This window comes from Phasianus colchicus, chromosome 2 (assembly GCF_987193195.1).
Source record: "Phasianus colchicus chromosome 2, bPhaCol1.hap1.1, whole genome shotgun sequence".
NCBI lineage: Eukaryota > Metazoa > Chordata > Aves > Galliformes > Phasianidae > Phasianus > Phasianus colchicus.
In genome coordinates, this window is record NC_143437.1 from 39,335,785 (window position 1) to 39,349,213 (window position 13,429).

The window sequence follows — 13,429 nt, forward strand, 5'->3', positions numbered from 1 at the left end:
GTAGGGGAGGTGCTAAAGCTCTTTTATCATCTTTGTGGCTCTTGTGATCCTCTGCAACAGCTCTGTCTTTCTTGTACTGGGGGCTCCAGACCTGGACACAGTACTCCAGATGGGGCCTCACAAGAGCAGAGTAGAGGGGGACAATCACCTCCCTGTCCCTGCTGGCCACCCCTCTTCTGATGGTGCCCAGGATACCATTTGATTTCCGAGGTGCAAGAGCACACTGCTGGCTCATGTTACATTTTTCATCCATCAGGACAATGAAGGTGAGCATACAAATAAGATGAGAAGAGCAATTAAAAATAAGTTAACATAATACTCAGATTTTAGAGGCTAAAATGCTTTTTTCCTGCTGTGAAGATGCATGGCATTTATTAAAGATAGAGTATTAAAATACACGTTTCACAGAATGCTTAGAAAGAGTGCATAAAATAAACATAGGAATGCTGAAGATGACAGACTCCAGGGGTTCAGAACTTTCAAAACAACTCCCAAAACCCAAAAGACTTTTAGAAGATACAGAATTTCTTACTTCTTTATATTCTTTGGGAAGGCATAAAAGATGCCTGGTACCCTACTTCAGGGGATGCTATAGAAACAGAACTAACAGTTCAGCATTTCAGAGTTGTGAAAAAGTATTTTAACTCAGGAAAGATCTTGGTGCCCTCATACTTTACTCTGCAGAACTGTGATTACATCTTCCATTTAGACCAGCAAATACTGGTTTTCAAGGTCAGGCAGACAGCTTGTAAAACACTATGCACTTTTACAGTGTTCTGTGTTTTCCTGCAGTCTCCATTTCCCTAACCAATCCACTCACATGCTATGTAAGTGACCTCAGCAAGGGTCACCATGAGAGGAAAAATGCAAGCAGCATAAGAATGAGATAACACCTACACACTGTGCCTTTGAGGAATTAAACAAGTCAGAGAAGTCTTGGACATGGCAGCTTCAAGAATAAATAACTCGGGTAGAGATAGAAACTGATCTTGGAGTATTGTGCACTGCTCTGGAAAAGGTATGAAATTGTGTTCTGTGTGATTAGGAGCTCCGATTAACTGGACCTTCAATATTTTTGTACATTTCAATAATTCAATTTCATATAGAATAAGCCAGACTAAATAAATCATGCAAAGACTAAGGGGAGAAAAAAACATCAGAAGTTAGTAAATTAAAAATGCAAGAAAAAAGGGAGAAGGAAGAGAACAAGAAGTACCTGCAGAATACAGTGAATTGATAGAAAATGTTACTACTATTCTGCACTGGATATCATTCATCTTGAAAAATCCAGAGATGGGCATAACTTCTCCAGTTATCATTATACTGATAATACAATAATTCCAGAGTGCAAGTTTAATAGATCGTATTATATTCACCTATGCTGGCTATCCACAAAACGTGAGCTGCAAGACTAATCTGAATTAATCCAGTTGGAATTAGGTATATATATAAAAAAAAAGAACAGTATGGAAATTTGTAACAACTTTTGATGAACTCTGACAAGCTAATTGTTCTCCATTAAAAGATGGACTCATTTTAAAACTGAAGTTGTCAGCTCCAATTGCTAGCCATCAGAAGTGATCACTTATATTTTCATCTAAAATCATAAAGATCTTCCCATTAACAAGTTTGAGTAGGCAGTTGCAGACTTCCATCAAATGATCTCAGCCTTCTGTTTATTGAACTGAATAGACACACTAAGCACTTTGAGCTGCCTCCCAAGCTTTTAATCTCCCGTGACTCCCCTACAAATTCTCTTCAATTTTAGAAAGTACTGACTTCATTCTATCACTAAATGCCATCTAAGACAATCAGTCACAGAAATACAAAGAAACAATGTCCTGAAATAACTCTTAGTGAGAATCAAGGGGCTCTAAGTTCACTGATCTAAAACAATTGTATTTTAGCCTAAAGACTACAAAATAAAATAGGTTTATTCAAGAGGAGGCCTTCCAACTTCAAGATGTATTATGGTTTTATGACAAAACTGAAATATTTTCTAATTAAAATAATTTCTGATTATGTTCTGCTTTTTTTTACATGAACTGAAACAGAACCTGCATTCAGGTAGCTCAGATCACAAATGGATGCTGTAAATTCTGGCACAGCAGGACAACAGAGGTAAAACACTCAGCTCTGAAGAAACTGGAGGCAAGCCTCTGACTGATATAAATTGTATCAGAATTTCTGATTCCATGTATTTTAAAAATTATCTTTCAAATCCATATTTCAATATCAGGATTACAAGAGATCAGCAATTCCTGCTTTTTTTTTTTCCCCCTCCAGAACTTAACATTTTTCAAATGTTCTTAGTGTCAGATCCACAAGGTAGATGACTGGTGCCTATTTGCTTTTTTGAGGCATTGAACATAGATAACTTTTCCCTATACAGTGTTTTAGAATACAGAAACTGGGAGGAAAGAAATAACAGCAGAGAAAATGTTACTAGTACTGCTAATCTGGTTATAGGATTATCTGCACAGAAATACACATATATTCAGACTGTCATTTCCAGCTCATGTTAATTATATTTCAATGCACCTCACATGATAAGAGGTATAATCCAGTCAAAAGCATGTAGAGGTTGTAGTCCAATTTATACACTATGTCTTCCAGCTGATAATTCGAACAGGTAATGAACTGTTTAATCTTATGCAGCCTGGCAAACACTGTTTATCTTTACCCAAGCTTTCAACATGCACATCAAACCAAACATATCTTTTGCAAATATGACTGAATCTTCTTTTCTGTTAGCTTCATTTGAAGTTTTAATTATATTCCGCCTACAACAATATTTTTGTATAAAGAAATAAAGCAGAGCTTGAACACAACTGGGAAAAAGTAAATTCTTTAGAATAACCAGCTAGATGCATTACTTACACAAAGAATTAACTGGTTTCTGTATTCTTAGTTTATCAGGTGTAACTTGACATGTAATCAGAAATATTACTCACTCTGGCACCTCCTGTGCGAGTACCACAGGTTCTGTGTAATTATATGTGGCAAAATTCCTGGTCTCATACTACAGGCTGCTACTATAACCTGTGCATACACATTGAGCCCATGGACCACAGATTTCACAATGTAATGGCAGAAGCAGCAGTCACTACCTACACACTTTATCATGGAGCCACGTCAGAAACCAACTGAACCACAAGCAAGCACATTCTGTTCCTGCACCAGGAAAACAGAAATCAAACTGATGGATGCAGAACTCCGGCTCTCCATCTCCTGACTCTAGACATTAACAATTCCTTGCTTTTCTCTCTTTTACCCCAGATTATATCTTCAAGGACAGAGGCAGGAATAAAATTCTTGGATGAAAAATTTCAATTCCTGACCAGGAGATACAGGGCTCTCCACTGAGTAATTCCACTGAGTAATAAGGTTTACATTACCTCAGAGTAATTAGTTAGGATTTAATAGAAGTATATATATAAAAAAAAAAAAAAAAAAAAAAAAAAACAAGCAAGCATAAAAACAAGAAATATAAATATACTTCCTCCTTGGAATAATACTGGGAGCAAATAATCTTTGTATCACTTTTATATCTTAATAAAAGGTAAGAATTGGACAAGTTTTTGTTTGTTTGTTTTTGCTTTTGTGTGTGTGTGTGTTTGTTTTTTTTTTAAACTGTATAGCATGCTTTAGAATAATACATGCATGCGGCATTAAAATAGTTTTGGGGACAGAAGCAGCTGTTCTATAAAGGATTCAAATTCAATATTTTTACTGTATTTTTAATCAAAATCATACCTCCTCCATCTTTCCATGGAATATTTTCCACCATTCCAGTTTGGGTTTTATTTCTATTTATCTATGTATATAAATTCTGCAGCATGCTTAGAATCCTGTATGATTCAAGTAACATTATAAAGCAGATACTTATTTCACTCTTTTTAAACATGTGAGCATTAAGTGGGAAGTCAGACAGGGATGAGGCCATTCCAGAATATCATAATTACAGGAGATTTCACTTACTTTTACTACTGTATTTGCAAACTTCCTGAAGGAATCCTTAAAACTGTAACAATAAGAATGAATCAGAAAAAAAAGACTAATCTTCATCTGACAATCACTAGGAACAAAAACTGGAAAACTAAATGTATTTCATAAGAGTGACACCTTAAATTCCATTCCAATGGAATGACATCCCAGGGGTTTCTTTTGCTTAGATATTCATACTCTTAGATGCTGTACCTGAATAATGCCAGTCTATTTCAAAACAAAGATGAAATGTATCAGAAAATTGTCTAACTTTTTTTTTTAGTCACTGACATGAATTTACCACCAACATAAGTAGGTATAAATCTTTAGATTTATGCACAAATTGCATATATTAATGAAGGCGTGGAATCAGATTTGTACACAGTATCTCAAGGACACTATGAATGTTTGTGAATGAAAACTTTGGGGTGGAAGTATGTTAGTGTGCTAAGATTTTTTATTCAAAATATATCCTAAAAGCACATCTGTAACAGAAAAGATAAACAACAGTTTAATTCTCTGTATCTGCCATGGTGTAATCCTGTTTCAGGCCATCAATTTTACATCAGTGATCTCAAATGATCTAAAACAACATTTTATCTCTTACAGAAAAAAAGAAAAAAGTAAAAAGAAAAAAAAAAGAAACTCAAAAATCCAAAGCATATACTGAACGTAAAATGCTGTACTATTTTCGTATTCAATCTGCAGACTGCTTAGACTAATGGAAGGATGACTGCCTGACTGGTTTCACTGAAGTGCTACTTGAAAATAAACTGACACAGTTCCTTAAGTATCCTATCCATCTCTATACCCATGCTCAAAAGAAAGTAAACGAGGCTTAGCCTCAGCTGGGATGGAATTGTTTTTTTCAAAGTGTTTGGTATGATGTTAGGTTTTGGTTCTAAGATAAAAACAATGTTGATGACACACTGATGCTTATATAGCTCCTGCTAAGCAGTGCTGGACGGAGCCAAGGCCATTCTCAGCAAAGGGCCCAAGGAGTTGTGAGAGAACAGAACTAGGACAGCTGACCTACACTGACCAAAGGGATGTTCCATACCACATGACATAAGAGGAAGGAGTTTTGAAGGGTGGTAGTTTATCTCATTCTCTTCTGTTGCTTGGGACTAGCTGATCTTCGATTAGGGAGCGGTGAGCAATTGCTTGTGTACCACTTGTTATATATATTCATATATACATGTTGTCATAACTATTGTTCTCTTCTCTATTTTAGTAAATAATTTTTATTTCAACTCAAGAGTTCTACTTTGTTTTTTTCTCCCCTCTTCTCTCTCTCATCCCACAGGGACACAAACAACTGTGATGCTGTGTTAAACCACAAAATAGGCCAAATACCTTGCAGAACAAATTTTTGGGAACAGAAAATATCATGTCACATTAATATAACATGAGCAATGTCAACAGTGCAAGAAAACATAAATTCCTGATCAAGACACTGAGAATCAAAATGGAAATGAACATTACAAAATAATGAACCCTGTCTTCATACTTGTAATCTGTCAGTGTTTCAGGATCAACTCCAATGGCATAAGGCTCATGCCGTAACCCCATCCAACATGTCCTGACGAAACACATGCAGGCAATATCCACACAAAACAATAGGATAAACAGAAACCAAATTGTGAAGGTTCAAATCTGAGCCCATCTGCATCTTAGGAAAATGCAGTTGCAGAACTGTAATCAAATGAAGTTGATCAGAACTGGTGACACATACTACTAAAATGAGCCCAAATTCCTTCTGTGTTGCTTCAAATTTATTCTGCTACAACTTAATCACACGAAGCAGAACTACGTTAAAAAGTGGTAGAAATATAGAACACGGGTGGCAAACCAGGAACCATTTGTCATTACCCCAGTAGAGCAGTGCTCTGAGCAGCAGCATTTCAGATGTAAAGGAACAAGTCATCAGGCATGCTCTCAGAATGTTGCACTTATTTATACATGCAGCAGCACATTAAGGTATGCATGTTGAATGACAGAGAGTTGAAAATTACCTACTCAGTTTGGATTCCTAGCTTCTATTATAGCAGAGGGTTGTTCAGTAGCACTTGACACCATCAAATTACACTTCCATGATTCCAAAAGAGCCACTCTAAATTTCTGTGACACTACAACTTGGAAAACCTTGTCATATTTACTACTTATCCTACTTAAACATAATTTGCCATGAAGAAAGACAGCCTAAAACTTCAGATAAGTTATATTTCTTAAACTCAGTTCTCCATGATCACAGATCCAACACTGGGCCATTTCAGGAGTTTCTTTTATGTTATGTAATCAGGTCGTATTGCTGCCTACAAAGAAAATACTGCATGGTTATAACATTTCAGTAAAGTTTACACCATCATATCTCAGAAGAAAGGAATAGAAGAGACACTAACCTTTCAGCTTCGGTACAGAAATGGCCTGATCAAAAGGCTCCTGCAGATACCAGTGGGCTTTGAATTAAGCTACTATGACAGTTCAAGTTGCATTAACACAGTTTTTATGTTTTCTGCATTTAAGTATATAGAACAGTCAGATTCAATTTAATACCTTCATTGCATTCATATAAACGAAACCCTCATCCTCTAAGTGAAAATAATGAAGTACTTTACATATTCATATGAACACTACCAGACAAGCAGACCTTTATAGTCACAATTATGACTAACACAGTTTACAAGTGACTCAAGCTATATGGTAAAGAAATATGCTAAAACAGACTAGCTTCCATTCTTTTCAACCTTGACAAAAATTATGTACAAAATAAAAATATATTTTACATTTTAGTTATAGGAAATGCCCAGCAGAACATAGTTCTTTATCCACTAAATTATAGAGTTAACATATGTCGAAAAGGTAATTCTGTAACAAATATATATATATATATTTGAATATTATTGTTTGGAGAACTTACTCAAAAAAAAAAAAAAAAGCACAACAACAAATTTGCATTTTCACTTATTTTATATAGATTTTTTAAAGCCTGAAATGGAATGAAAACTGTCGGTCCAGACTTGATCCCTAAAGTTTCATAACAATTTGTAACATGGCCTCTACAATTACAGAATTTTAAGGCCAAAGAAAGAATGTAGCTACACTTAATCTGACAGATGATACAAGAAAATGAGAATCATACTCACAATCAATTAAATGCTGATAATATATACAACAGTAGAAGCCTAAGCAAATACATAAATACCAATTTCTCAAATGAAATAGCAAAAAGAATACCAATGAGCAGAATGCAATTACTCATGCTGCATTTGACAAATGCAATGTAAAAAGAGCTCAACGGTTGAGCTTGTTTTGTTCTCTTTTTCTTATTCTTTTTTTTTTTTTTCTGTTGATTGTTTTTAGGTTTTGTTTGTTCATTATTTTCCAGATTATCTGAACCTGTCTCTATATGCTGTTATTTCAGAGCATTAGCTGAACTTCAGCTCAAAATAAAGGGTGCTATCAGATGTACTGCCAATACCATTTCTTGTACAACACTGAGGGTTTTACACTTGCTGTGAAATCTCAAGTGAAGGCTGCCTGACTCTTGCAAGATCTTTGCTTTAAGAGAGATGGCCACATCCATTGGTCATTCCATTCCACCACTCACGTGAATGACAGCAAGCATTTCTTACAGCTATGACACATGGAAGACGGCAACCCCACACAAATTAGAAGTGGACATACAACAGCTTCTTTACAATGGAAACCCGTCTGTTACACACAGTGTGGTTTCTCCTTAATAATTTATTTAAACAGAAACAAGAAAAAAAAATTATCTTTTCGGTTTAGAATCAGATAGTCATTCAGACACAGGACAAACTGTGGAAACAATATGGAAAGCCTGTTTGGTGCAGAAAAAACACTGAAGAAAACTGCTAAAAACATCACCTGAGAAATCAGTAACACAAAACATGGAATGAGTTTCATCACAGCATAAACTGCTGCTGAATGAATAAGTTTTCAAATTATTAAAAGCTGTCTAACAACATTTTCCATAGTTGTTAGACATTTTCAAAATGTGTTAAGAATCATTTATGAGCAAAAATAGGGACACTCTGCTCCCTTTTGGGGACTGATATTTGGACACAATTATTTTTGAAAATAAATATTTAAACTGGAAAAAAATAATTCCTACTGGCAAGTTCATTGCACGTGCTTCTGAACTTGCAGTATTGAAACTGCCAGAATAAAAAACTGTATTTAAAAAATAATAAAAATGATTTGCATTAAACAGCCATTAATAGTTTGGTAAATCACACACTATGCTTTTGTATTTGAAACATAGGACCTGTTTTTCATAAACATTTCAGTTTGCAAAGCCAGTATTACTTTAAGCAGCATCACTAGAGGTTTCTGCTGTCCAAATGATATTAAGTTTCAGACTAATTAAATTGCATTCTGCATAATGGCCAAATACTCAGCATCTTCAACAATGGCTATAAAAGGACTATGACCATTTCCATTATTCTTTGCAGTACATCCCAAGAAGATATACTTAATTTATTCTCAGGATGATAAGTTCAAGCAAGAGTAAGAAAAACTGAGTGTGCAAGAAAGCTTCCTAAGAAACACTTCCACTACTGCCAATTTATTATTTAACGAATATATCTGTTCATTTCTGCATAGTGTTAGCCTGCAAGCAGGCTGGTAAGAGCCTAAGGACTTACAACAGAAATTTCTTAGACAATAAAACTCTCAGTGAGAGTTCAGCAATAAAAATAAAAATGTCACCTTCTAAACAATGGTTAAAAATAAAGTGGGAGTTATTAAAAAGCGATTATGATGTGCACAATAGCCTTTATTTTATATTTCCTCTAGAAATTAATTCAGTATAGAAATTCTACTTAAGATGACTTGGTGAGCATAACCTAGCAATTAGATCGTGAAATACATACATTATTTACCAGGAGACTCTTTCCCTGAAAAATTGGGTAAATGCAGCCAGAAAAGGAATTCAGCAAATGAGGCAGGAAAATCTGCCCTTCAGTACTGGTAACGACAAAATTGAGACAAAGAGAGTAGATTTCATTTCCAGTCCTAGGTTACAAATGCCAACCAGCACAAGCCAGGATATTTAAGTACAATCCAGCAGTTTGCTGGACAGGGAAGTAATTATGTTTCACTTTTTTGGAGCATGGTTATGGCTGTTTTGAGCTGTAAAGCAATTATCTTCCTTGCCAAAACAGAATCTTTGGACTTAAAAAGGCAGATTTTGTCAACAGCAAAGTTCAAGATCTCCAGTGCTTTTATCAGAATCATCACATCTTAAGCTACAGAAATTTCTGTGGTCTAGAAAAATTCTAAGCTCACATAAAGCATAATTTCAAATCTGTTTATTGAAAGTGATTAATTCAACTAAAAATAGAATGGCTTGGCTTAGAAGTAACCTTAAGAATCATCAAGCTCCAACATCCCTGACACAGGCAAGACCAACTTCCATATCTAATATTAGACCATAAAACTTGGTTTTACCACCACTTCAGGTAAAACATCATAACTCCCATTTGTCTGGCTTTCATAACTGTAAAACATCAACAACAGTTGATCCCATTTATAGAAGCTTTTGATTCCCTCAGAAGAAATTTACTATAGGAAAGGGAAAATCAGTACTATTCATTCTAAAATACAAATTCAGTATGTTACTTGTTGATGCTTCTATTTTCCAATAGGAAAAACATCTTTGAGCATCTCTAAAATTTTGACAAAAATCCTTTCAGATCTCCTTTATAAGGAGTACTGACAGCTCTCAGCACAGAAAGCCACTGCACTACATCTGCAATATCTTTTATATTTGGGCAGCTGGCAAAAAGTGAGAAAATTCATTAGCATGCTAATGATCTGTACTATTTAAAATTCCAGCTCTGATTATTGTGTGATTAAGTCTCTTCCCTTGACGTCTGCTTCCTTATACCTGCATTATTGTGAGAAATCAACAATTAGTAATGAAGTAAAAAAAAAACAGGTGACCAATTTATACACCAGACAAACATACACACATTTCAGCGTTTCCTTTGTTGTTGTTGTCTAATGCTTCCCAGACAAAGTGGTATTATCTTCAGTAGAAGACATCTCAAAAAAGTTTTAAGAAGTTGACAGGCATGAAAGATAACAGTTTAAGTGCCAAATTACACAGGAATAGTTATGAGTAGGAATACCTGTGCAGAAGGTTTTAAGACGTTATAAAACAAAAGAGAGGAGTAAATAGAATATTATTGCCTGAAAACAAGAGAAAAAGCAAGACTGAGGTGACAGCAGATCTTGCCACCTTAACTTCATTTTCAAGAGAAAAACAATGCATCTTTTTTCTACAGCAAAAGATGTTTAAAACCACTGATGTATTTAAACTAGACCAAAGCCTACAAATAACAGACTAAGAGACATAGAGGTGGACTTTGTTAACTTGGTGGCCCTGTTAGAGCAGTGAAGTTGGACCAGATGGCATCCAGACTCCTTTCCAACTTCAGCGATGCTGCTATCCTGAGACTACAGCTACTTTCCATGTGTTACCTTCAGTAACCTACTTCTAGCTGATAGACAGGCAGCTATCTCATAAAAAGTTGAGCTGGGTCAAAGCACAGCACAACTCTGCACAAGGACGGATCACAGATACATCTCAACTGTGTATCAAGAATCAATCAGTCATGCTAGCCTTGCTCGTTTTTGCTATTTAAATTAGCATGGTTAATTTTGCCTCAAGGGGACTACAAACTCTGAGCAGAGAGCTAGTAGAAGAGACAAAGGACAGGGCTGCCAGACCAGGTTGCCAAGGGCCCCATCCAACTTGGCCTTGAGTGCCTCCGGGGATGGGCATCCACAGATTCTCTGGGCAACCTGTTTCTGCTTTTCACCACCCTCTGATTAAAGAATTTTTGCCTAATGTCTTATCCAAATCTCTTCTCTTTTAGTTTCAATCCGTTCTGCCCTTGTCGTATCATTACTAGACTATGAAAAACATCCATCCCATCCCCCTTCCAAGTACTGAAAGGCCACAACGAGGTCTCCCCGGAGCCTTCTCTTCTCCAAGCTAAACAAGTCTAACTCCCTCAACCTTTCTTCATAGGAGAGGTGCTCCAGCCCTCACTCAAGTTGTATCTTTCACAGTGCAGAAAAATAAACTCAATTTTCTCCAGTTATTTTAAATAACAAAGAAAATGCAAGTGATCACAGCAAAACTAAGCATAACACATCATGTATAAAAGCAACATGTATTTCTCAGCATTTGGCAGCTCTCTTTTCACCCTAATGTATCCCATATAAGGGTATGGGCTTCCTCATCCATAATAAAGCCACCATATGCAGTATTGTGTGGCATTCAACCAAACAAGAGACAGAGAAACAGCTATAGCAACAACCTGCTCAATCATAGTATACTGCATCTTCTTTTAATTATGCCATGGCAATAAAATCCTATTCCAAATTTTCATGCTTTGTTTTCCAAATATAAAAGTACCACACAAAATAGCAACTGGTTCATAAAAGTGGATGTCATTTTTAAGGCACAATCTGTTCACAATTTTCTAGAGTATATCAGAATACTGTTATTCAGTTAAACATGGTGGTACCAATTTCATGCTAGCAATTTCAAACCTAGAAGGGTTTCCATACTTTTAAGAAGAGAACAGTTCAGAATACGTGCAAGGAGGTCAGGGATGAGAAAATGAGAATCTTAGATTTCAATTTATGTATCACTAACCATTATGTGCTTGGTAGAGTTATTTTATGTAGAAATAAATTTCTTGTTATGCCTACAGAATTATAATAAATTAAAAAACAATCCAAGCAGTAAACATGAAGTACTTTGCAATTTATTTTCACAAATTTTAGGACAGTAGAGGTTATATCTAAAAGAAACCTCATTACAGTTACACAAATGCAAAGGGGGAAAAAAAAGCATCTGCACTGCCAACAATTCTGTTACTTCAGCAATACTCTTGCAGAGGTTTTGTTTGAAATGTTGCTGAAGAAAAATACAAATGAGAAGTGTGTATGTATTAGAGGAAATTTAATTGTCTGAGAAACAAAGGAGAAACTAAATGGGCAGATTGGAAAATCAGAATACTCCCCCCTTCAACTGATACGCAATTTTAGGCGATGAGGAAACACCATCTGATGTGTTTTCTTTCTGTGGGTTTGGATCACATGGCTTAGGTAATTACACACTACTTTCAGGAACCAAAAAGATCAAAGAATTGTTTAAACAGCCATTTAGTTTCTAACAAAGCAATTTCTAATCTAAGGTGCATGTGTGTTTATTTGTCTAAACTTTTAAAAACTACAGCCCTGGATGTATTCAGTTGTTTACAAAAACTTTGTTTCTAATATACCTCTTCCTGTCCAGTTCCCTATGACAAGTCTATATGTGCTTCAAAAACACTCTTCCTCTTGTCAACCAACCTACTGCTCATAAAATTCTGAAAAAGGAAAGAAATTTCAAGTCTCTAAAGCTTCATAATAGCTTGTACTTATCTATTTAGAGGTAACTATAGTAACTATATTTGCAATTAATTGTTATTCAGCCTTTTCATTTAATCAAGCAACAAGCCTGTTTTATCTGCCTAACTTCAGGAAGTGGAATAGTAGAAAATAGGGTAATCCAAGAATAATAGTGGTTTTGCTATTTTGTTAATTTGTCAGCAGCTTTCCCAGTAAGTAATTGCAAAGAATTTCCTCAGTCCATCACAAAAGTGCCACCTCAGCACACTGCCCTTGTGTTTTTACGCAAGATGCTTTTGGTAAGCTTTAAACCCACTTCAAGCATAAGTTTAAGAAGATAACTCTTTCCTTCAGAGCCATGTACCTATCACACCTCCTTCATTCAGAGCCATTACCAGAGATTTATTAAATAGGTTGCACTGTTGTTACAAACCAACGCCGCCTACTGTCAGCACACAAAAGACTGCATATGCTTTTCTGTACGTGAATTCATGCACGCTATCATCATCACTATAATTCTGATGGGACTTAGAAAAAAAATGTATTGAGAATTGGGTTAAGATAGATCTCAAAAAGCAGTATATTGCTAGGATATCTCCTCTCTCCCTGAGCACACTCTTCTCCAGAGCGAACAGATGAAAGTTTATCTAGCACACTGCTTATCTAAGTTCTGGCCAAGCTTTCTTCTGAAAATCTGTATGTTTTGTAAATGCATGATGGTTTTGTCAAAGCCAGTAGACTTCTGTGACAGAGCAAAAGCTGTAACAGCCTGTGAACTACTTACCAAAGGCAGTCTCTCCATGTTCAAGTTCTTGCTTCAGTTTGTTGTAATCATCTTTAATTCTCTCTAGTTTCCTGATGTTTCGGGCACTCAAAACTAGAAGCTCACTGAGAAGTCCTTCCAGTTCTTCTTTCTCAGATGTTAATGATCTTATTTCTTCTGTCAGATCCTTAGCAGTACCAAAATTACTTCCTGCATATTTTGGGGGGGTAGCAGGGAGAGAGA

The 13,429-nt window shown here is 35.7% G+C and overlaps 1 protein-coding gene across 2 annotated transcripts in view; it reads right to left on the reverse strand.

The window, feature by feature from the left end:
• The window catches only part of DISC1 (DISC1 scaffold protein), a 203,864-nt gene that overhangs the window by 83,767 nt on the left and 106,668 nt on the right, over positions 1-13,429 (reverse strand). For both annotated transcript variants that reach the window (XM_090135429.1, XM_090135430.1), the window contains exon 9: positions 13,208-13,396. In XM_090135429.1, the coding sequence (XP_089991555.1) occupies positions 13,208-13,396 (189 nt within the window). The remainder of the gene's footprint in view (positions 1-13,207; positions 13,397-13,429) is intronic.